Below are 25,219 nucleotides of genomic sequence, written 5' to 3' on the forward strand. Positions count from 1 at the left end.
TATGAATTTTTGCAAGGACTTTCTTTTAATTGCAAACTGATGTAGAATGTGGAGAAGTGAACATAAGATTGGAAAAATGGGAAACTGAAATTGAGAGATCCCTAATTATGCACAAGCAGCTATGAATGGTAATTATAGGTGAGCATGGGCAAGACAGATGTATCATTCTTAACGAAGGAGAGCCAATCTGGTATAATGGTTGGAATATCAGGAGACCCGAGTTCCAGTCTCCACTCAGCCACAAACAACTCAATGAGTGACTGTTTCTCAGGCTGGCCTATCTCACAAGGTTCTTGTAAGGATTAAATGGAAGACGTGGAACAATGTACACTGCCCCGAGTTCCTTGGAGGAAAGGTGGGATAAAAAATGTGATTAAAAACCAATGAACAGTGGGTTTTTCATCCACATTGGCCTGGTTCAGATAATAGCTAAGCCAAACTATGGTTTAGTGTGAATGAGCCAGCATGCTGGGGCGCATTTAGAGAATTGCAGCCACTTTTCCCTCAGTCCTGCTGGTGCCATGCTACCAGAAGCTACGGCATGTTTGGTTTAGCATTATAAGCAAACACAGGCTCATGGTTTCTTTCTCCCCTCACCAGTACAAAAATGCTTTATACTGAGTCAAACCATTAGTCCCTTTAGCTCAGTATTGTCTACACTGACAGCGGCAGTGGCTTTCCAGAGTTCCAAACAGAGTCTTTCACAGACCTACTTGGAGATGCTGAGGACTGAACCTGGGATGTTCTGAATGCAAAGCAGGTGCTCTAACACTGAGCTATGGCTCTTAACAATGAGAAGGAAATGTCTCTTCTATGAAGGCATCTGCTGTGTCAAACATAAGAACCAGATAAAGACAACAAAATGTTTTTTCCTTCAAAACTATTATTTTTCTTATGTAAATATATGCAGATTTAATCAATCCCCTGATGACTGTTAGTTAAACCTCATATGATTCATTGACTAAGGGCTGCATCCAATGCCGGTCCTATGCAGAGTTGACCTACTGAAATTAATGGGCATGACTAACTTAGATTCGAGAGCCAGTGTGGTGTAGTGGTTAAGGTGTTGGACTATGACCTGGGACACCAGGGTTCGAATCCCCACACAGCCCTGAAGCTCATTGGGTGACCTTGGGCCAGTCACTGCCTCTCAGCCTCAGAGGAAGGCAATGGTAAACCCCCTCTGAATACTGCTTACCGTGAAAACCCTATTCATAGGGTCGCCCATAAGTCGGAATCGACTTGAAGGCAGTCCACTTCCATTTCCAACCTACATTCATTAATTTTAATGGGTCTACTATTCTGAGTAGTTGAATGGCAGTCCAAATTTTAAATTAAAAGCGGAGATTAAGAAACTTTCCTTAAATATAGATCCAAATGCTATGCAACCACCCCCTCTTTTCATAACGCTGGCTGCTGAAACTCAACCAAAATTAAAGAGCATGTAGTACTTTAATCCTGTTTTAATGCTGATTTTATATGTTTATATGTTTTATATTTTTATAGGTTCTTAATGATGTGTACTTGTTTTTATCTGGAAGCCGCCTTGAGTTCCAGTTTGGAAAAAGGGCGGGGTATAAATAAAGATAATAATAATAATAATAATAATACTTCCAAAAGATGCTCAAGTTTTGGGGAAGCTCCAGAGGAAGAGAGTAGATATTGAGTAGCTACCATAAATAGGTCTCCTCATGCTATCACACAAGCTTAGCATATTAAAGGGTAGGTCATGTGCATGCTTGATTAAATCTAGTGATGGCTACAATAGGTGGAAAATGGTCTGGTAAGCATAAGTGCATCTGGTTAGGAATGCTCAAGAAATGTAATTTTAACAAATCCCAATATGAATAGACCTGATCTGTCCCTTCAGATCAGTACTTAGTTATCTCCTAGATTTCATATTGTCCACAAATGGGTTTGAGAGTGCGTATTTGGAGAGGAAATACATTTAAAAATGTGTATTGAAAGAAAATATGTTTAGAAATGCATATTTGTGTGAGAATTTAAATGCACATTTTCATGTTGGTTTTCTAAAAATGTAGACTAATGCAGAAACAGAATGGAATTTTGTGTGGCAACTTGGACTGGAAAGAGACTTACAGCTCAGTCCTAGCCATGTCTACTAAGAGTTAAGTCCTATTGAATTCAGTGGGGCTTGCTCACAGGTAAGTGGGGTTAGGATTACAGCCTGGTTCATTCATCCTTCCAGCCCAGCCTTCAGGAGTACTTATGTTAGGGTGGATAATTTTTTTCTTAATTACTTAGTTTGATTTCTTTCCCCACCATTGTGTAGAGAGTATCAAAGTTGTTGATGGCCCTGACAGTTCTGCATTGGGATCAAATATTGAAATAGATATATCAACCTTGTTGGCTATATTTCCAGAAAAAGACAGGGAAGAAGAAATCAAACAGGTAAATGGCTACACATTCCTGAATTTGATTCTCTTGCATGCCGTTAATGAGGAGGAATACAACAAAGTTGCCAGAGATAGAGGGGAAAAAAGAGACAAAGTTGCCTTCTCCAACCTGGTGCTCTCCAAATGTTGTTGGCTGCCAACTTTCATCAGGCCTGCTCTAGCCATCACAGCCAGTGGTCAAGAATTATGGGAAATGGGGTCAAAACCATCTGGAGGGCACCAGAGGACTTGGAACTATTTGCAGATACTGAAGAAGTTGCTGCAAATATGGAGATTGAAGGCTGGCAGACCTTTACCTTCCAGTGACTCCACTCCCCTGGGATAACTCTCTGCAATCCTTAAAAGGGACTGTAGCTGATTCAGCCAACCCATACTCCTGTGTGGATGTAGAGGATGACAAGCTACAAGGGAGTCATTCCTGAAGTTTGTGGATGACGGAGTAGGGATGGGATCTGTTGGCTGGTGCCAGTTTGAAAGCATTCCATTGACAGGCTGATATCGATTTGAATTCATTCTTTGTCCACTATCCACTGCTTTTATCAATCTATTTTTCCCCTCACAAAAAATATTGATATTAACATTAATATTTTGAAAGGAAACATTGATAAAGGAATATTAACTAATTAAAGAAAATCAATAAAATATATTAGTATCAATATTTTAGAGGCATATTTTTTTTAAAAAATCAGTTTTTGAAAATAGCTATGGAAAATCACTACATAAAAATTCGATCTGCAATGATAGAGGATAAGCAAATTAACAGAAAATTTAGTACCAAATCCAAATTGGGCAGAATTCTAGCCAGGGCTGTGGAGTCGGAGTCAGAGTTGGAAGCAATTTTGGGTGGAGTTGGAGTCGGTAGAAATGTACTGACTTCGACTCCGGCTTCAAAATAAATTTTGATTGACAAATTTTTAAAAATATAAATTCAAAATGTCAAAGAAGCTTCCCATGAAGTCAGCTGTAGTTGAGCATTTCACCATAACTCAAGATGGGAAACATTTTGTGTGTCAGTGTATGACACAGGACCCAGATGAAGACAAATGCTGTGATGCCAAGATCAGCGCATATTCAGGCAGCGATAAAAATGCTCCTATTAAAGTTTCCAATTTAAAAAGACATTTACAGCGCTTTTCAGGGCTGTGGAGTTGGAAGCAATTTTGGGTGGAGTCTAAGTCGGACAGTAGAAAATAGAGGAGTCGGAGTTGGAGTCGAAGGTTTGGCGTAATGACTCCACAGCCCTGATTCTAGCACATCCACACAGGAAAGCCATGTCCTCAGTCCAGGAGGGTATAGAAAGTTGCCAAGGTCCAAGTGGGGTGATCTGTAACTTTTTCTCCCTGAGACAACAACACTGGGGCCTTCATGCAGTGATGGAAATATAAGCCTCAAACACATGAACTCCTGCTGGGAGGAAGGGCGGGATATAAATCAAATAATAAATACATATTTTCTCTCTAGACAGAGTATGCCGTATTGAGACATATCTCAGAACTGAGGCGAATCTACACCTTCTACAGCAGCTTAGGATATGACCATTCTCTCGACAATACCTTCCTGATGACGAAGCTTCAATTCTGGCGATTCTTAAAGGACTGCAAGTTTCATCACTGCAACCTTACACTTGCCGATATGGATAGGATCTTGAATGGTTTGCATTCTTAATACAGGCTGTTTAAATGTCTTTTACACTGTTATAGTAGAGGCAAAGTAGCAGTCAATAAAACAAGGATAAATAACCTTATTAGTAACCTAATGAAGGCAGAGTCTTGGGTTGAAGTTGCAGTTCCTGGCCCAGTTCACACATAATGCTAAATTATGGTTTATCACTAAATGGAAGAGCCTCTCCAAGCCTGAGCAAAGCTGTGGATTTGTGCACTTCTCCCTATCCCACATGGCCGGTAGAAATACTTCTACCAAATTTAGTTTCATTTTTAAAGCATCTTGGCTTTGCATTCTGAACCAACTAGGCATCCTGGTTTAAAACAAATTCTTGTCAGTTCCATAATATGGCTGCAGTCTTGTGCATGCAGCCTTGGAAGAGTGAGTCCCATAGATGGCCTGACTTCCAAATAAATAGGCATACGACAGCAGTATAGGAAGCTGCTTTATACCATGGTGTGCTATTAGTGCATCTAGTCTAGTGTTGTCTACTGACTAGCAGCTGCTCACCAGGGATCTCAGGCAAATGTTTCCCACCTGATCTTTTCAGCTGCAGAGGGCAGGGGTTGAACTATTTTGTGGTTAGCGATGCCACATTGGCTTCTTCTGCTGTCTTCCACCTTTTCCCCTTGTTGGAATTGCTTGCAATTGTGCCTTTAGAATTTCCTTTTTTAGAAACTCCCACCATCTTCGACTCCTTTTTTCATTAGGGTCGTTTGTTATGGAACCTTACTTATCATTGTTCTGAGTTTATTAAAAATGACTTTCCTGAAGTCCAGGGTACACATGACTACTCTCAGCTTTTGCTTCCTTTAAAATCAAAAACTCAAGTGTAACATGGTCACTTTCCCCCAGAGTTCCCATAACTTCCACTTCATCCACTAAATCTAGATTGCTTAGAATCAAACTAAGTCATCTCTATTAGTTAATAGGTTAGATTCCTATGAATAGGACTGTCTCTGTGGGATTCCTTAAGGCAATACCCGGCCAGAATTTTGGACAAGACAAAGGAGTGGGAAAATCAGATGACATATCTCCATGGGACCTAATTCCAGGGTCCTTTTGGAACTGACAACACATTTGGAAAACTAAAGAACTGTGTTGTGTGTGGGCACCACAAAATACCCATTTCACAGAAGAAAAACTGGTGATGCTCAGATATACCCATGCCAAAATTACAGGCAGCAACACTCTAAAAATAGACAAAACACACACAACAAACAGCATCTAACAAGCCCGCCCCAAACAGGGAAAACTCTAATTAACATTATTATTACCCCTCCTCTCACTCATCTCACTCATCTAAGAAAGATGTAACCTGGCTGTGGGTGTGTCTAGGAAAGAAAGCAAAGGAAGCAGACTGCAGTTTTTAGTGAGTTTTTAGTAAGCTGATTTTTGGGGGCTCAGAGCAAGAGAGCCTTCTTGAGGAGCTATGTCTCAGGAGATCTGATGTGGGGCAGTTGATTTGACTGAGTGTTAAGAGTCTTTAAGTTGGGGGGAGACCTAGGGCTCTCCAGATATGTTAGACATTCCCTCCCATCAGCCCCAATGGTCAAGGATGGGGGAGTTGTAGTCCAGCAGCATCTGGAGGGCCACAGGTTCCCCACCCTTGGTTTAATTCTAATTTATATTTCTAAATGTTTGTAATTTATATTTGTAAATCAACTCAAACATTACAAAATGTCATAAGCGCAGTAAATGCTCTGCCCTTGGAAATTTCCACCAGTTGGAAGAGTGGAGGCTAGCCCATTAAGGCAAATGGGGTATTGCCTCACCAATCTCAGTCTGCCCTCACTCAGTCCCCAGCTGCCTGCCTTCTTACTTCCAACGACTCAGGGGGTGACTCTTGCCAGTCATTGGCTCTGTCTCCACCTACTGTTGGTCTCCTAACTTTCTACCCTATCAGCCCCAGTGGGCACCAGCCATCACAGCTTGGAGAAGTGGGGCGAGCCTAACATTATGACTTCTGGCACAGTTCTGCTAACTTTACGTTAGTTAATTGTATGACCTGCCACACTAAGTGGTCAGTAGATAGATTGGATGGTAGTAATGTAACTATTTTCTGTACATGGCTTAAGCTAGTTTTAACATTGTCTCTACTTCTTGATTGTTCACTTTGTCTCCTCTGTGTGTGGTGTGTTTTTTGGGGTTTTGTTGTTGTTTTTCAGATAAAACATTACTTGAAGAGATTCATTCTCCATATGAGACTTTGCTACTCCGAATGTTTTTGACATACCTTATTTACTTGTCATTCCACATTTATCATAAGGAGTTTAAGTAAGTGGATTGTCCAGTTCATGAGCTGGTATGGCATAATGTTTTGCTAAAAAGTTGCCAGCTTCACAACTCACCACAAGGTGCTCCAGATTGTCAGTATTTTGCATGCAGAATTTCAGCACATACCAGGAAATTTAGATTTGTGAATTAAAGTGCTCTGTTGCCCTAGAGCAACAAATTCACTTTTTAAAAAAGAGACTGACTTTTCTTGGTTACAAAAGTGACGAGGAACTGCACTGAAGTGTGTGAAATGATCAAATGATTAATGGGAGGATGTATGAACACTCCACAAGCAAATTGGGATGAATGCTCATTGTTCTATGACTTTCCAGCAAAAATCAGAATGAATGTTCAGTAAAGACTGGATACAATCTAACCTTCACATGAGCTTTGTGCAAGCCATCAGAATGAATGCTCAATAAATAGGTCACCTGGAGGAGCCCACAGTCAGGGTGATTGGCAGGTAGATTTATTTATTTGATTTGTATTGTGCATCTTCCTTCCAAAGAAGGACAGAAGAAAGGAAGTTCTTTACAAAATGCATACTTAATTCATTGCTACACGGTGTGGTGATGGCCGCTGGCTTAGATGGCTTTTAAAGGGGATTACACAAATTCATGTAGGTGGAGAGATCTGCCAGTGGCTAGTAGCCATGATGGCTACATGCATGCTTCTAGTTTCAGAGACAGTATGCTACTGCACATCAGCTGCTGGGGAACAACAAATAGAGGAGGTTATTGTCCTCATGTCATGCTGGCGAGCTTCCTGGAGGCATCTGGTTGGCCACTCTGGGAAACAGGATTCTAGAACAGATGGTCCATGAGTCTCATAGGAGCATAGGAATCTGGTTTATACCAAGTCATCTAGCTTAGTATTGTCTACAATGACTGGCAGCGGTTCTCCAGGATTTCAGGCAGGGTTCTCTCCCAGCTGTGTCTGGAGATGCTGTGGATTGGATGTAGGACCTTTTGCACACAAAGCAGATGCTTTACCACTGAACTACAGCCCTTCCCCAGGGCTGCTGTTATGTTCAATGACAAACTGTCTTGGTGGCTTTAGGCCCCAGTTCCATGCACCAAGCCCTTCCTGCATGCAGAATATTGATGGACATTTTCTTAGCTGTTAGATAAATATGGATAATGTTCTAAATCAAGGTGGGGAACCTCTGGTCTAGCACTAGCCCCAATTTGGCCAGCAAGACTGTGTTCCTTAAACCACAACACCCCCGCCCCACACCTGATGTCATGTGTGAGGCAGGTAGAAGCGTGGCTGGATTGGCTGTACAACTGAGTTGCCCACTGGGAACTCTATCACACAGCCAGAACCTGTAGAAAGCAGGCTTGAAATCATCATCTATCAGTTGACTTCAAGCCTGCTGATCAGCTCTTTCCAAGCTCTGGGTAACACTTTGAACTCTCTGTGATCATCATGTGATGCCAAATTTGGCCAATGAGATAAAATCATTGAGATAAAGATCTGGCTTGCTGTCCAGATCAGATTTCCTTCCTTTGATCTAAATGAATTAGAGTGTTCACTTGATGAAAGAAATACTGGTCCTGCTCAATTAATCTTATAAATTTGAATCAGTACAATTAGGTATTTAATGGTCTTACTGGGTGGGGTGGGGGCTCCTTTGGTTGTAATGTGTATTACTTCACTTCAAAATGTGGTGAGCAACCCTGCAGCATCTGGAGCCCCTCTTTCCTCACTGGTAAATGTAATTGCAAGTGAAAACAATAATTCTGCCACAAAAAGCATGATTTCTTTGTTCATCTATGATGCACATGTGTGCTGTAGCAGGTGCCATCTTAAAACAGAGATTCCATTTTGTGTGAGAGGAGACAGGGAATGCCTCTTCTAAAGTGGCACTTCTCCCATGGATTTTTTTGTAAGTACTTATAATTCAAAAATAATGGCTTGGATCCTAACTAGCTCTCTGTGATGGAAGGACTCCTGGGATCCAGCAGAGGCTCCTGCTGGAGATTATGGGTGGATGGGGTGGCATTTTTTTGCCAGTCTTCCTTGCAGTCCCTGAACCACCTCTCAGGGTGGTCCAGACAGCCCTCTAATCCTCCAGAACAGATTTTAAAGGGGGAAAGAGGAGGACAGTGATAAATGTTACCACCACCCTGCTAGTGCTGGCTAGAGGGTTCCCTTAGCTGAACTCCAGTCATGGAATGCTCCTGCCAGCAGAATCTTAGTTAGAATCTAAGCCAACACACTTTTTTTTTAAAAAAAGTACTGCCTGATTGATTGGGGCACCTTTGTAGGGTTTTTTAAAATCAATTTACCTAACCAATTAATCCATGAAATGCTGCAGACCTGAAAAACTTATTGCCCTAAAAGGCATTGAATGCAAGTTCTGAACTTGTAGAACTGTTTTCCCCACGTATCACAGCAGCAGCTGCAATCATGAATTCCTGTTTTAATTCCAGTGATACCAGTCCCCGCCTGTTCAAGTGCTTTTCCAAACTGATGGCCAAGAATATTTGTCCCAATGCCTGCCAAATAAAAGGTAGATTGTGCATTTTTTGTTTACTTTCCAGTGTTTCCCCTAGATTTCTCAGTAATTTACCCAGAGATGTTCAGTTTTTCTCAGTCAGACTGTCTTTTTGCTGCTTGTCTCTGCAGGCATTCTGTTCAGTGACCGCCAACAAACAGTGTACGCAATCAGTTACATTGACAAGTGTTGGGAGATATTCAGGGCTTTTTGTAGACCAAACTCTGTAGCTCCATATGAACCAACCATGAAGATGAGGCACTTCATCTGGATGCTAAAAGTAATCATTTCATGGTTTTGTTTGTAGGTCCTGTTAGGAATTGATGTATCTGTGAATTTCAGTTTCTCTTGCTTTCTTGTTTTTTCAATCTTTCTGCATCAGTCTGTGATTTAAAAAAAAAAATCCTCATGAAAATTCATCAGCATTTTAGTACACATTTTTCCTACTGTACACATTTTTGTATGCAATTTTGCATATACACGTTTTTCCAAAGCATATTTTTCTCTCATGTTTATAGTTTCCTTAATATAATGCATTTTTGTATGTTATTTTCACTAAATATATGCATTTATAAGCTTAACTATATGCATTTTTGTACACATCACTTGGTTGGAAAAGTGGGAATTTCAAGGAATGGCTGTGTTTCAGTTCGCATATTGTTTTGGAAAGTGTGAACAGGTGGATGCTTCTTTAAATGCGAACTGAATCAAACTTCTTCCATCTGTAAAGCACAATCCATGGGGGTATTCTCCTATGCAAGCTACCTTGAAATGAAGGGAAGCTGTGCAAGCATGGGATAAGCCTCTGGTATGGATGGAGACAATGTTATGAGTGGTCAGGAGCATTGCATAGACTGCATGTTTAAAGCCCTAAATAAATGCCACTCAGCTTTAATGTTCCTTGTCTGACCCATAAGGAGTCTACATCCTGCGCATGCCAAATGGGGAATGAGAAATGTGGATAATGCTTCTTGTTATTTAAATCTCCAGGATTTAAGACTCATAAGCAAACAATTAACTGCTAGCAAAATTGTGAATATACTAGCAAAAGACAGTCCTTGTGTCCGTGACGGAGACGACACTAACTTGGAACATGAGGTATATAAAAGTGCAGAAAAATAAAGATATTTTCCCCTGCAGGTGTAAAAGCAGCTGGGAGAGAACAATTTTCAGCTGAAAAAAGCCAGAGAGTTGTGGGTAAAAAGTATCCTTTATCTGTGTACCCTGCCTCTGATCCAACTCACAGCTTATCCAGGATGAGCTTGGCTTTAGTAAAAACAAAAAATGTGGAGGGGAGGGGGAAAAAACAGAATTTGAACTGCAAAGAAAAGAACTAGCTCAGTTCAGTAGACTGTTGGAGCTTGGACTGTCCTTCACCCAGAAGGAACGTTGATTAAAAATGAACATTTTCATTAGTTAATCGATATGATTAGTCAAATGCAGAACACCTGGGCTCATGAGCGGGACTTGGGGTGTGTGAAACTAAGCTGCCCTTTTGCTCTTTTCCACCATCCATTTCATGCTTCAGCCAGCAACAATATAGTTGCTGGTGGGGACCATTCACCCTACCATCACAAAGCTCTGGAAGCATGGTCCTAGCTCTAAATTGGCTAAATTACCGTGCCATTACATGGTGTTGTCATAAAGCAGTGAGAGTGACAGCCATACTTCTTGCCTTTGCTCTGGAGCCTTCTGAGAAAACAATGTACTGTCAGCAACCAGGATCCAGATCAGTCTGTTCTGTGTCATTGCCCCTAAGAATGCCCTCTCTCCAATTTCACATCCTGCAAACAGTGTTAAAAAGGTGGGGGATCAGCACTATTCTAACACAAATTAACCCTGTCCCCAGTTAATTGGTAAAACTGAAAACAAGCAATAATAATAATAATAATAATAATAAATTTAATTTATGTGTCGCCTATCTGGCCAATGGCCACTCTAGGTGACGTACAAGTAGGCAATTAAAACACAATACAAAAATACAATAATACAATATAAACAATGCAGCAGCGAGAACAATACTAATACAGGGTATGAGGCATTCCAATCATAGCAATTAACCCTCCCCGGAAATCCCAAAGGCCTGTTGAAAGAGCCAGGTCTTTAAGGCTTTACGGAATACATTTAGGGAAGAGGCGTGCCGGAGATCTTGTGGGAGGGAGTTCCAAAAGGTGGGGGCCGCCACTGAGAATGCTCTTTCTCTAGTTCCCGCCAGTCTAGCTGTTTTTGTCGGCGGGATTGAGAGAAGGCCCTGTGTGGCTGATCGTGTTGAGCAACATAATTGGTGGCGTTGAAGGCGCTCCTTTAGATAAACTGGACCAAAACCGTATAGGGATTTAAAGGTTAATACCAACACCTTGAATTGGGCCCGGAAAATAACTCTGGAACTTGGGACTCTTGAAGGAGCCATCACTGTGACCTTCAGTGAAGTATTCTCAGCCTCCAGATTCCCACCCAGGCAGCTCATTGGACCCTCCTAGACAGGGGCTATGAAGAGTTTTCTGTTCATACTGGGACCCTGAGCAACAATGTTCTTCCTAGTTCAGGTGCATTTTGGTGCATTCCTCAGTGCTGACTCGTTATGGAACCCTGACACAGTCTCTAGTCTCGCTTCTCTCTGACAATGACTCACCACAGCTCAGCCCTGAGACACATTCCCCTAATAAGAGCCCCTCCAGACTGATGTTTTAATGTGGGTGTATTCTGCAACATGTTCTTGGCACAATAATAGGAGTGGATTTATTCTTTAGTTGGTTCTGCAATGTTTCTCCAATGTTACCACATTATTGCTGTCTGGAGGTTCTCTAGCACAAAAGTGGGACAAAAATAAGCCTGAACATTAGGTGATTTCAGCAAGAAGTTATGAGATATGCGCTGATTGAAAATGAAGCAGTTGTGGCCACCCCAAAACTTTTGCAGGCGCAAACAGTATTGAAAGCGGGATTGTGTGTGACCATCCTAATAGCATCATGCGCATAATTCATCATCAGTGCACACAAAAAAGATGTCTAGAAGGGCCCTTAGTTTTTAAGATCAGCAATAACTTGTGTTCTTATTTTATTTGTTTTGCTCCAGCTCGTTTTCCTTGAATTTTTTGAAGCTGTACTGGATTGTGCCCTGTTGTACGTCACTGATGAGATGCTGAAACAGCAAGTGGAAGAAGCCAGCCATTCAGCAAGCTCCTACAGAACGGAGGACTACGCAGACAGGGCTGGAGTGTCTCCTCTGCCTCAGGAGTTGTCCTCTGGCCAGGTCAGTTCTCTGAGGTAAATGCTGACTTGACTCTTGTCACTTCAGATGGGGAATGAGTTAAATGCCCCCGTCTTTAGGAAGTTTGCTCACTCCCCAATTTGAGCTTGGGCACGTTTCAAAACAGAAACCAGACACATCAAGCAGGATTGTTACAGAGGGGACAGGCTTTGACAGGGTAGATGGTCCCTTATGTGAACTCTACATCTCATCTCATTCTGGAAATGAAAAGGAGTTTAAGCTTGTATTGAGTGGACACATCCTTGCTTTGATTTCTCTGGACCCTCTGGTTAGAAAGTGCTGGTAGCTCAGTGGGTAGAGCATCTGCTTTGCATGGAGAAGGTCCTAAGTTCAATCCTCATCATCTCCAGGCAGGGCTGGGTATGGTTCCCCGTCTGAAAATCTGGAGAACCACGGCCAGTCATTGTAGACAATACTGAGCCAGGTGGACCAATGATCTGATTCAGTGTCAGGTGGCTTCTTCTGTTCCTATGATGATAGGTTTATGGGGTTAAGGTGCTGGCAGTGCTGAGGAACTATGGCACCAACAGGCATCAAATGGCATTGGGGGAACTGGTCAAATGAGGCCAGTGGAAATTTTCTCTGAGAGAGAACACAAAGACTCATGAGATGAGCCCACTGTGGGGGTAAAGAATAGGCACAAACATAAGGTCATTTTTAAATACGGGACCATAGCTCAGTGGTAGGGCTCAGGCTTTGCATGCAGAAAGATGCAGGTTCAGTTCCTGGCATCTCCAGTTAAAAAGAATCAGGTGATGGGAAATACTTCTGAGAACCTGAAGAGCTGTAGTCAATACTAGGCTTGATAGACAAAGACTGCATCCACACTATGCATTTAAAGCACATGGCTTCCCCCAAAGAATTCTGGGAACTGTAATTTACCCCTCGCTGAGCAACAATTTCCAGCACCCTTAAGAGAGTACAGTTCCCAGGATTCTTTGGGGGAAGCCAATGTTCTTTAAATGTATGGTATGGATGTGACCAAATAGTTTGATCTGCTGTAAGGCAAGTTTATGTTGGATAAAATGAGCCATATTCAGATACTGACGTCTTTGGTCTGGACCTATGTGCTTGTGCGCCTGGAAAGAAGCCCAGAGGAGGCTTGGGGTGGAGGGTATTGGTGAAGTATCTTTCATTTTCCCCATACAGCACCTAAAGGTAACTATGGTTCTCCTTTACAACCACACATATCTTGGTTTTTTTTAATTATCAGTCCTTTCAAACCAGAAGCACAAGCAGCGGTGAAGCAAGCACCGAAACCGCAGAAGTCCACCATTCCCACGTTAGCGTCAAGTCTTCCGCAAGCAAGATTGTGCATTTTGTAGAAGCTAGCAAGGCAAAGAAGTCTGAGGTCAGTAGAGTGAGGAAGCATCATGGTGGCATTACAGTTCTCTGGCAAAGTGGTGCATGCAAAAGGTCCCAGGTTCGATCCCCAGTATCTCCAGGGAGGGCTGGGGGAAACTTCTGATGGAAATCCTGGAGAGCCACTGCCAGTCAGTGTAGACAGTACTGAGCTAATGGACAAATGGTCTGACTCAGTATAAGGCACCTTCCTATGTTCCTGTGTCTATTCCAATGAGAGGGTGTAATGAACCCACTTATTGGGAACTGTTATTAAAAGTGTTACGGGTTTGAAGGAGTTAATGGAGTGCCTGGGAGGATGAGTGATGTAAGACTGCCAGGTGGGAGGGTGTGTGTGAGAGAGAGTTTAAAGGGAGGTTTGAATACAAGACTGTTGGTTTTGACAGTGGAGCTTGTTGTTGTTGGGATTTGGAGTGGAAGGGGGGAGGTTGTGGGAGTGAGCTGGGTGGGAAAGGGTGGATTACATATTACTTAGGGGGGTAGGACAGGTAGGGAAGATAGGGACTGTACATCAATATGCTATTTAACATCTTGCATTTTAATAAAGTTATTTTGTTCATTTAAATTGCTGTGTGTCTGCCTGGTCACGTGTGCTACCATATCAAGGTCCTATTCAGTTTTTGTACCTACACCCTATTGTGCTAACAGGGCACAGCAATAGTCACCTTTTGGGTGGGACAAAAGGTGGAAGGACTGAAACTTGTGGTGCAGAGAGTATATCTGACCTAGGTTGAGGCAAGCGTCCCGCTGGGTGGGGATTTTCTGAACCAAGCATGGGGTATCAGGAGAGATAATCCCTAGTGAAGGGCTGGTTCAAGACAGAGCACTTTTTCAGTGGCTGCCCCCAGGCTCTCAAACTCCTCCCCCAGAAGGACCACCTGCATTCCTCTCGTTTAGTCTTCTGACAGATGGTAAGGACCTCATTTCAGAGGATCTTTGGCATTGTGGCAATTGAACTGCCCATTATTTGCTACCACTGCTACCTATTTATTATGTTGCTACTGCTACTTGCTTACCTTTAAGTTGTCTAATGTGATCAAGTGACTAAAGCAGGGTTCACCAACCTTTTGGGGCCAGTAGGCACATGTGGGAATCTCCCCCCATAAGCTTCCCCCCCAATTAATGAAAAAACACATCAGCCACCTCTGTGCTCACTTACGGAAAGAAACTCTTTGCACCTCTCTGAAGCAGAACAAATGAGAAGGGGAGTATCCTGGCATCCAATGAAGTGCTCGTGTTTAAGGGGTTGTTTTTCAATGCAGGAGAAGTTGAGCCACTGCAAACAGGACCTGAGCAGGAAGAGTAAACAGTCTCTTGAATTTTGAGGGGATATTTACTGGGACCTTTTCTGGGTACCATAGGAATATTGGTAGACAGGCACACAAGTGCCCATGGGTGCCACGTTGGAAACCCCTGGACTATAAAATGATTGGCCTGGGTATCTGAGACATGTAGGCTCTTATTACTAAACAAAAAACATTTCCATACCTTTTAACCCCCAATCCACATGGTGTGTGTGTGTGTGTATCAGTCTCTTAAGAACTTGTACATTATTGTCTTTTGAGCACTATCATGTTCAAAATGGGTTTCGGCCAAACTCACAGCAGGGCCTTGGAAACATTCCTCTCCTCATTACTTCCTTCTCTGGGCATATACTTATTTTTGCTCTGTGTCTTTTCTTCGTTGGAATGCCAAATTTAAAAAACAAAAACAAAGCTTTATTCACTCTTGATTTGTGCAGTTTACCTTGTTTTGCATTTCCACAGAAGGGAAAAGCCAAGGATGGTGGAAAAGAGGGCAAAGGATCCCGACAGAGTTCAAAATCCCCCAGTAAAGAAAAATCTGCCTCTCCTCAGGGTGAGTGCTAAAAGTTCTGGCTCTTGCAATCCATGCCTGTTGATGTTCAAGATCTTTCCTGGATTTTAGAAAAAAGCATTGGTGAAATGAATGCATTAGCACTGAACTGCATATTCAGGAAATGCCCATGGTACAACCTTCCTGGGATTGTACCACTCCAAAATGCTGGCAGGGGAACTGCAAAATTGAGGCCAACCCCCAGACTCCTTGCACACAGAAAGTTGGGAACCCCCGTGTTTGCTTGCTAACATATAGCACTATCCCACATACAGATTCTAAGGACAACATGCTCAAAAGATGGAGGAAACCCTACATCCACAAGCTACCCATGTAAATTAGCACAAATGAAGCCATGTTTCCACTGCACTGGACAGCAGCAGCAACAATAGTGCTGTTGCGTTAGGAGAGTTCTGAAGGGAAGAGCTCCACTCCTGACCTTCTGATTGGGTCACGGTTGAAGTGCAACTGTGTGGAGAGCACACCTCATCACTCTCTCCATTCAACTTAGCTTCTTTTTTTAAAAAGTTGATCATTTGGTTATCTTTTTTTTTAAGTTGGTCATCTGTTTATCATTTCCAAGCAGCCTCAGACCCACTGTTTCTCAGGAATTCTAAGAAGTCAAAAAATCAGTGCAGTTTTGAAAGTTTCAGTCAAATGGTGTCTAATTGTATACAAACAGACAAAAACCTGTTCCTTGATCTCGAGAACCACCATACAAAATTTGGGTAAGAAGTGTCCAAATGCTTAGAAAAGAGGTGTCTTTCCCCCTATTTAGTCACAGCACTGAATGTTACCTTCTCTGCCATTGTGGAAGACAAAGAGGAAACATCAGCTCAGCCACTCTCAATCTTGGAAGCGGAGCAAGAGACGATTCTTAGTGTTCCCATGGTGGAATTAGCAGGTGAGCAAATTAGATCTTTTTAGACAGTAAAAGTACAGGTACAGATGGTCTTGCATTGATAATCAATTCTGCATTTTGGGAGTTTAATAAATAATTAACTTTTGTATTTGTGTATATATATATTATGTATGTAATATATATGTTAAGGGGAATGTAAGCTGAACAGTTAATGTGCATCGTAACTGTTGGTATGGAGAACAAGTCTTATGAGGAAAGGTTGAAGGAACTTGGCATGTTCAGTCTGGTGAAGAGAAGGCTGAGGGGTGACATGATTGCACTCTTTAAGTACCTGAAGGCTGTCACATAGAGGAGGGTACAGATTTGTTCTCTGCTGCCCCAGAGGGTAGGACTAGGTCTAATGGTTTTAAGTTGCAGGAGCGTAGATTCAGATTGGACATTAGAAGGTACTTCTTGACACTAAGGGCAGTTTGGCAATGGAACCGACTGCCTAGGGAGGTGGTGGGATCCCCTTCGCTGGATGTCTTCAAGCAGTGGCTGGACAGCTATCTGCGGGAGATGCTCTAGCTGTGGATTTCCTGCTGTGAGCAGGGGGTTGGAGTCGATGGCCTACAAGGCCCCTTCCAACTCTATGATCCTATGATCCTATAACTGGCCATTGTGCACATTCACCAGGCCTCATGGAGAATGTGCATGTAATCCCATGAAGAGAGAATTATGCACATTCTCCAGTCAACAGGCCTTGGGGAGTGTGCATACGTCAACTGCATTTTATGTATTCTCTGAGCAATATGCACATTCTCCAGTCAATATGCATTATCTGCAAGAAACTTGCTTTTTTTCTATTTCTTGTTCAGAAATTTGCAATTTGTGTTCCTTGAGCTGCTTCTGGCCCACTGCTTAGGATGCAGACAAACTGGAACGGGTTCAGAGGAGGGCAACAAAGATGATTAGGGGACTGGAAACAAAGCCCTATGAGGAGACTGAAAGAACTGGGCATGTTTAGCCTGGAGAAGAGAAGACTGAGGGGAGATATGATAGCACTCTTCAAGTACATGAAAGGTTGTCACATAGAGGAGCGCGGGGATCTCTTCTCGATCGTCCCAGATTGCAGGACACGGAATAATGGGCTCAAGTTGCAGGAAGCCAGATTTCAACTGGACATCAGGAAAAACTTCCTAACTGTTAGAGCCATACAACAATGGAACCAATTACCCAGAGAGGTAGTGGTCTCTCCGACACTGGAGGCATTCAAGAGGCAGCTGGACAGCCATCTGTCGGGAATGCTTTGATTTGGATTCCTGCATTGAGCAGGGGGTTGGACTTGATGGCCTTATAGGCCCCTTCCAACTCTACTATTCTATGATTCTATCTTACATGGCCCACAACATACAGTGCATAATTTCCTCTTCATGAAAGGATTATGTGCACATTCTCCATGAGGTCTGGTGAATGTTCACAATGGTTGTCCAACTTTTATGTTCTCTTTAACATATACATGTAGGACAAGTGATGGGAAAGATGCATGCTTCATAGCCTAGGATGCAATTACAAAAAAACCTTACCAGGAGTGATTTTATATACTTTTACATTTAACCACTGGGGGGAGGTAGTGATGTCTTTTTCGTATATTCTGGGTGTTCAGTTTGTTTGTTTTCTGCATTTTGGTGGCCTCCCCATAAGCAATAATGTTTGCATTTACTTTTTTTAAAAAAACCTTATCGATCTAATCTAGCTCGCAGGTGGTATTTTTTGGAGGTTTCTTCCCAAGTTGTGGAACTGTATTTGAGTGCAAATTCCTGCTGTCACAAGAGGGCAGTAAAAGAACATTAGACAAGTATCCCCCTTATTCAAGAGTTCCATAATAGAAAATAACTGTTCCCCATAGCTCCAACCCCGCACTCAATTAAGTTTCAATAAACTAACAAATGGAAGAACACTTGAATTCTGCCATGGAATTTAAGCCATAAATCAACCAAATTGCAAATAACAAAGATGGAGGACCCGAGAACAAAATGCAGCCCTCTACTCCTCTATGTCTGGCCCTTGGGACTCTCCCCAGGCCACAGCCCTTCACCAGCCCTGCTTTCCACCCTCCTTGAGTGTTTTTGCCTGGCTGGAATGTGTCCTTGGACTCTGATCATGCTTCTTGCTTGCGTGGTTGGAGACTAGGGAGGGGTGGTGTGTAGAAACTAGCTGACTGTACAAAAGATAAAATTCACATTTGTTGCTCTGCCCATCCTTCCCTCTGGCCCTGCCCACCCTCCGCATCACCCCCCTGGCTGTAAGAGATTCCCTCCACCCCTGGCATAGAACATAGAAAGCTGCTTTGTACCAAAGTCAGACAATTTGTCCATCTAGTTCACTGCTGTTTACTTTCACATGGTCATGGCTCTCTGGGGTCTTCAGCAGAGGGCATCTTTCCCATCACTTGTCCTACATAGTCCTTTTTAGTTAGAGATGGAAAGGACCACAAGAGACCTTTTGCATGTAAAGCATGTCCTTTGCTACTCAGCTATATAGTCCTTCCCCTACACTCGTTATTTTTTCCTCTCTTGCAGATAAGCTCCAAAAAGCAAAAAACGAACAGAAGGATAAACTCAGTTTGTGGATGAGTCAGATATATATCTTCTTTGTCAATAAAGTCTTTGCTGGCTACAAACACTTACAAGTTGTGAAAGAAACTATTATAGACAACAGGGTTCGGGAAGCTGAATTACTTGTGCTGAAGAAAATCCAAGAAGCTGAAGAAGAAGCAAAGTGAGTCTTTAGCTTTGGCTTGTGGATGTTTTTTCCTACTAGTGATTTTGGCAAGAACCAGGGGTCATGAAAAAGGATGCTTTTTTATGGCGGATCTTTTCATTTCATTCATAACCAGGCCTTCATCGCTGTTGTCCACAATGGAAAACAACATAGGAGGCTGCCTTATATCAAGTCAGATGTCCATGTGTAGTGCTAGAATAAAATGTGCATAAAATGCATATTAGGGGAAATTGCAAAGCTGTGCATATTGGGCAAAAGTGCATAAAATGTTTATTTAGGAGAAATTCACAGTACAATGCTGATAAGTTTTCAAAAGGACTTTTTTTAAAAATCTGATGTGGCAATGTGGGAAATTGGACTGGAAAAATGATAAACAGAAATTGACAGACTTGTGCATGTCTAGTCAAGTGTAGCCCTAAGGCACCAAGCTCAAAATACTCAGATCAATTACTCTATGAGAAGGACTACTAGTCACCTTGAGCAAAAGAGTGATTTTTGTCCACTGGGGGATTTTACTTCCTTTGTTACTGTAATTAAGCAAAGTTGGCAGCCAAGCATTTAGTTGGCTGTTTTGATAAGTGATGGCTTTTTATTATATTCCCCAAATTGGTATTGACTAAGGATTGGGGAAAAATTTGATCCAGTTTGCATTTAAAGCCAAATTTATCAAATTTACACTTTCTGAAACAACACTAGAACCAAAACACAATCATCCTTTTGAAATTTGCACTGATCCAAATTTTGTGATGGCTGGAAAGTAAACCATGTTTGGAGAAATGCACATATTAGTGGAAAGCGCATTAAAAATGAATATATTTTGAAAATAACATGCGAAAATGCATTACAGTAGGAGCAATTGCTTGCAAAAATGTGTACATTAGTCAAAACTGCATACAGAAGTGTGTTTAGTAGAATAAATTCTCATGAGGATTTTTTTTTTTAAAAAAATCACAAATTGCTGCAGAAATGTGGAGAACTAAATTTAAGATTGGAAAAAGGAGAAACAGAGAACCAAAACGGACAGGTCCTTCCATCTCTAGTATTGATGCTGTTTATGGCTCAGATGTCTAAATTGTTGTGTCATAATATTTTGGTTTAAGACAGACATGATGTTGGAGGGAAAGAAAGCCAAACCTCTTTGTGTTTTTCCTCACTTCACTATGACCACAGGCTTAATGCTATGAGGGAGGCAGAAGAAGCCAGAAAGCTAGAAGAAGCTGCAGCAGAAAAAGCAGCTTTAGAGCTTGAGGAAAGTTTGGGTAGAGAGTTGGAGGAGGCATCCATACAACTACAGTCTCCACCAAAGGAAGAATCTCCTATCTTGCCACAGGTACCACCAAGCACCAAGACTACGGCAGCTGGGAAGAAGAAGAAAAAGGCATAAAATGAATAGCCACACAATCAGATCCTGTAGGTAGCCACCCAAAATCTTAATAGTTGTAGTCCAGTGCATACCTACATGAGATTAGGTCAACAGGATTTGCTTCTGAGTAGACATGCATAGGATTTGCAAGGGTTACAGTTGGTATAACTTCCAAGTAGGTTCATTTGAAAACAAAACTCTATAAAAAAGCTGCAAGGCCTACGCTTATTTCCAAGTGAGAGATGCAGGGATGACCACACTATATATGTGGGATTTGTCTGTCTCTTTTCCTCCCTTCTTAAAAACTTATATGCTGGTTGAAAAGAAGCATATCTCTGTTTTAACACTGTTCAATAAGGCTTGGGATGGGTATGATGCTTTCTGTAACTCCAGCAGAACCAATTTATATAGATTAAAATAAAGGTTATGCATTATTTCACACAATTTGGCTATCCTGAAGATGTTTTCCATAGAAGAGACTTTATGGCTGTAGAAGACAAGAAACTAGAGACTGAGGCAGGGCTTTCAAGTGGACAGAATGTTATTCAACAGAAGAAAAATCTTCACAACACAATTTGTTTTTTGTTTTTGCACAGACAGCTCCAGTTTTACACAAGTGAATAACCAGTGTCACACTTAGGATGCTCTGGTCATGAGTGAAATGCACCTGGGGTGCTTGAAGAGATTTACAACTATTATCAAAAGCAGTAATATACTAGGCTTTTCTGAAATGGTCAGAGTTATATGTGCTCATATGTTTTAGGCACTTCTGTCAGAGGATCACAGAACTGGAAGGGATCAAAAAGTCATTAAATGTAAGAGAACTCCATATTTGAGATAAGGAAGCACACGTCAGTGGCAGAACATACATATTTTAGATACAGAAGGTCCAAGCTTCTATTAGGTAGCAAGTGATGTGAAACGCTTTTGTCTGAGACCGTGGAAAGCAACCACCAGTCAGAACAGATGAAGTTTGACCTGGTATGGTACATCATTACTTCCTCCCCCTGCTGCCCCAAAGCAACCTCTATAGTCAGGGTTTTGCATCCCCCTTCCCCAAGCCCAATGTAGCACATGTCTTTCTCCCCTCTGGAGACTTAAAGACTTTTGTTGTTGCTTGCTTGGAACTACAATAACTGCAATAACTACAATAGCTCTCAAGCACTTGATAGGCCACCCTACATGGCTGGGAGCACCTATTCAACTTTGCAGTTCAGGTCTGGATTTCAGCATTGTAATAACATCCCAGTTTAGCAGAAAGCTCTTATCTAAACTGTGGTTGTAACATTTAAATTAGTTTAAAAACAATGATCAAGATGTTCCCTCCCCCCTATTAACTAGACAAGATTTAATTTAACAGTATGTTTAATTGTAGCTAACACTAGCATGATTAATCAATCATGGTGTCTTTAACTGGGGACCAGCTCTAATAGCAACCCATGATGGCTTCATTTCAAATGTTCCCATAATCATTTTTCTGCAGTTATCCATGTACAAAATAGCTTATGAAAGGTATTTAATTTCCTTATTGTGGTCAATTCTCTCTTTGTTTTATGTAGGTGACTATCACAACCACCTCAAAACATCAATTATTATATCCCCCATAGTCAGATGAATAACATGTTTTCCTCTAAAGTAAAGAAAGAGGAAAAAGATCCATTAAAATTGTAACAATGACGAATTTTATTTTTCCAGTAAAATATTCACATAACATTATCAGAGAAATGGAATGACACATGTTTAATTCAGACTAATTTTAATTAATTTGCACATAAATACTTTAAAATCTAAAAATTGTATGATCAGAGTGAACAGTTTTAGTAGAAATTTGATTCTTACAAAGCAAGTATTGCTTTACTATTGTCATTATTTCAGTCAATAATATGACTAATAACCTGTCACAGGAAAGAAGAATGCTTTTAGGATATTTTAAAGCCATCTTCAAAGGAGTCAGCCCTTTGCTGATCAATCCAAGAAGAAAATATTGTTGAACTGGGTTGCACAAAGTTTCTTTACTTCTTCTGAGGGAAAAAAAGAAAAGTATTTTAAGATTTGAGTATTACAGTTATGAAAAGGTGCAAACAACACACAAACTGATCCTTTGCGGCTTTCCTGTGATATGATCTGTAAATGACTACAAGATGTCAAAGATTGCCCCCTGGGGTCCTTTGACCTCAGCAACCCCAAGGGGGTGTCCTTCTGAGAACAGTCCCAATTCCCTGGGCCACTGCTTCCTGGGCAAACACTAACTTTCCTAGAGTTAGTTTATACCTAACGCCAACCCTAGAAGGTAGACTGCCACCACCCTTTAAATAGTGCTTCACTCTGAGTAAGGGTTCATTTTCCCTTGATATGTAGAATGGAAAAACAAATCTTGCAAGGCTAAATGCTAAAGTAAAAGTTTATGATTAGAGTTCTTCATTCTGGAAAGCCAACAAAGTGAAGAATGGTCTGTCTGTAGTTGAGAATGCCTTCCCCATAAATATGGGTGAAGTTTGTGCAAAGCCCAAAAAATAGGTAAGCACTCTTTTTTAGATTGTGGCTAAAACTTTTTTCCCTTGGAAACAGTTTTATGTTAAGAAAAGCAATAGGATGTAAATCTCCTTCCTCATTGGTTTGCATCAAAGCACAACCAATTCCAGATTCTGATGCATCTGTTTGCACTATGAAAGGAGCATCAAAGTTAGGTGCTCTCAAGATAGGGTACTGAACCAATAAAGCTTTTAAAGCTTCAAAGGCCTGGCACTGGTCAGACCACTGAACTCTATAGGTTGTCACTTCTTGCATAAATCAGTTAGAAGAGCGGCCACGGTACTAAACTGAGGCACAAATCTCCAGTAGTATCCAGCCAGGCCTAAGAATGCCTGGACCTGTTTCTTAGTGCAGGGCACAGACCAATTCTGAATGGCTTCGAACTTTGCAACCAGGGATTTAACCTTACCCCCACCTACAAGATGGCCAAGATGGATTACCTCCCTTATGCCAAACTGGCATTTCTGGGTTTTGACAGTAAATCCAGCAACTTTAATCCTTTTAAACACAGTAGACAAGTGATTGACATGAGAATCCCAGTCAGAGCTAAAGAATGCTATGTCATCTAGATATGCAGAAGCAAAATTATTTAACCCATTAAGCATTGTGTTAATTAGCCTTCGAAAGGCAGATGGTCTACCTTTGACACCAAAAGGTAAAACTTTAAACTGGACCATGTAGGTCACAAAAGCAGATTTAACAGCAGCATCCTGATCCAAAGGAACCTGCCAATATCCCTTGGTCAGATGCAGAGTTGTAATAAATTTGGCACTTCCCAGCTGCTCAATCAGATGACCCATGTGAGGCAAAGGGTAAGGGTCATTCTGGGTAATAGAATTCAGCTTTCTGTAATCCACATAGAACCTGACCTCCCCTTCCTCCTTCTTAGAAACCAACACAATAGGGAAAGATCAGGGGCTATTTGACTATTACCCCCAGTTCCAACATGGCTTCAACCTCCTGCTCTACCCTTGCAGAATGCTGTCCAGTAGCATGGTAGGACTGAGATTGAATAGGTGGATGGTCACCTGTTATAATAGAATGAGTAGCAAGCTGTGTTCGACCAGGCTTGCTAGAGAACACATCACTGAATTCATTCAAGACTTGAAACAATTGAGTCTGCTGTTCAGGAGTTAAAGTCTCGGGAATAAGGGCTTCAGCCACCACCACCCACTTGCTGCTGACTCTCGGCCACTAAATCTACAAAGTCTTCCCCTTCTCCCTTTGCAGTATAGGCCAACATCAGATTACTCCCAGACTTGTATTGTTTCATCATATTAACATGATAAACACGTGGCTTTTTAGTAGATTGGGGATAAACCAACAAGTTATTAGTGTTATTCAGCCTTTCACACACAATCAAAAGGACCCTCCCACAGTGAGGTCCTGGAACAGCTTTTAGGGCAAGTACCTCAATCCCAACACAAAAATGGCAAACCTTGGACTTAGAATCATATAAGGTTTTCTGCTGCATCTGGGCTCCCCTTAAATTTTCTTGGGCCAACTCCCAGGCATCCTTTAAAGAGTTATGTAGTTTCTGCAAATAAGCAGCCACTGAAACAGGAGAGGAACTTAGTTTACCCTCCCACTCAGCCTTCAACAAAGAAAAGGGCCCATGCACCTCCCTCCCAAAAAGCAAGAAATTGGGGGAGAACCCGATGCTCTCTTGAATTGCATCTCTATAGGCAAACGTTAAATAAGGAATGGCCACATCCCAATTTGCTGGGTGTTTCATTACATATGCCTTCAATAATCAAGTAATAGTTTGATTCAGTCTTTCACAAAGTCCATTGGTCTGATGGCAGGCTGCCACCAAAATTAGGTGCTCCACTTCAGCCACTTCCCACAGCTTCTTGATCAACTTGGCCATAAAACCTGGGCCTTGATCTGAAAGCAAAGTCCTTGGGAATCCGAGCCGAGAAAAAATTCCAAGCAAAGCCTTGGCTATACTTCTAGCAGTAATACTAGACAAAGGAATAGCTTCCCCATCTCTAGTAGCATAATCCACGTTAAGTCAAGATAAACTTTTTGCCATATCTACTAACTGGAAGAGGACCTATAATGCTGATAGCCACCTTCTCAAAAGGCTCAGTCATAATTTGAGATACTTGCAGGGGTGCTTTTGGATGACTTCGAGGACCCCCCATTCGTCGACAGACATCACAGGTTGTACAGAAATCTCACACAGCTTTTGCCACATGAGGCCAATATAAGCACCTTGTAATCCGGGCTAAAGTTCTTTTAATTCCCATGTGCGCACCAAAGATTGATTCATGAGCCAATTTTAATACAGAGGCTCTGAATTCTTGTGGCATAATCAACTGCCTCGTAGATCTCCATCTTCCCCTGAGGAATGA

At 41.8% G+C, this 25,219-nt stretch overlaps 2 protein-coding genes across 6 annotated transcripts in view; one reads left to right on the plus strand and one right to left on the minus strand.

Moving 5' to 3' along the window:
• RSPH10B (radial spoke head 10 homolog B) overlaps positions 1-20,748 on the plus strand; it is a 35,873-nt gene extending 15,125 nt beyond the window's left edge. The window contains exons 10-21 of one of the 3 annotated variants that reach the window (XM_061599396.1): positions 2,294-2,412; positions 3,879-4,068; positions 6,248-6,356; positions 8,792-8,871; positions 8,988-9,136; positions 9,847-9,954; positions 11,932-12,108; positions 13,340-13,477; positions 15,255-15,345; positions 16,121-16,246; positions 18,766-18,964; positions 20,138-20,748. In XM_061599396.1, the coding sequence (XP_061455380.1) occupies positions 2,294-2,412; positions 3,879-4,068; positions 6,248-6,356; positions 8,792-8,871; positions 8,988-9,136; positions 9,847-9,954; positions 11,932-12,108; positions 13,340-13,477; positions 15,255-15,345; positions 16,121-16,246; positions 18,766-18,964; positions 20,138-20,351 (1,700 nt within the window). In that variant the 3' untranslated portion in view covers positions 20,352-20,748. The remainder of the gene's footprint in view (positions 1-2,293; positions 2,413-3,878; positions 4,069-6,247; positions 6,357-8,791; positions 8,872-8,987; positions 9,137-9,846; positions 9,955-11,931; positions 12,109-13,339; positions 13,478-15,254; positions 15,346-16,120; positions 16,247-18,765; positions 18,965-20,137) is intronic. The other 2 variants (XM_061599397.1, XM_061599398.1) reach the window with 2 other exon arrangements.
• A 1,241-nt stretch (positions 20,749-21,989) lies between these two features.
• The window catches only part of CCZ1 (CCZ1 homolog, vacuolar protein trafficking and biogenesis associated), a 63,531-nt gene continuing 60,301 nt past the window's right edge, over positions 21,990-25,219 (minus strand). For all 3 annotated transcript variants that reach the window (XM_061600450.1, XM_061600451.1, XM_061600448.1), the window contains one exon: positions 21,990-22,351. In XM_061600450.1, coding sequence (XP_061456434.1) covers positions 22,296-22,351 — 56 coding nt within the window. In that variant the 3' untranslated portion in view covers positions 21,990-22,295. The remainder of the gene's footprint in view (positions 22,352-25,219) is intronic.

This window comes from Rhineura floridana, chromosome 17 (assembly GCF_030035675.1).
Source record: "Rhineura floridana isolate rRhiFlo1 chromosome 17, rRhiFlo1.hap2, whole genome shotgun sequence".
Taxonomy (NCBI): domain Eukaryota; kingdom Metazoa; phylum Chordata; class Lepidosauria; order Squamata; family Rhineuridae; genus Rhineura; species Rhineura floridana.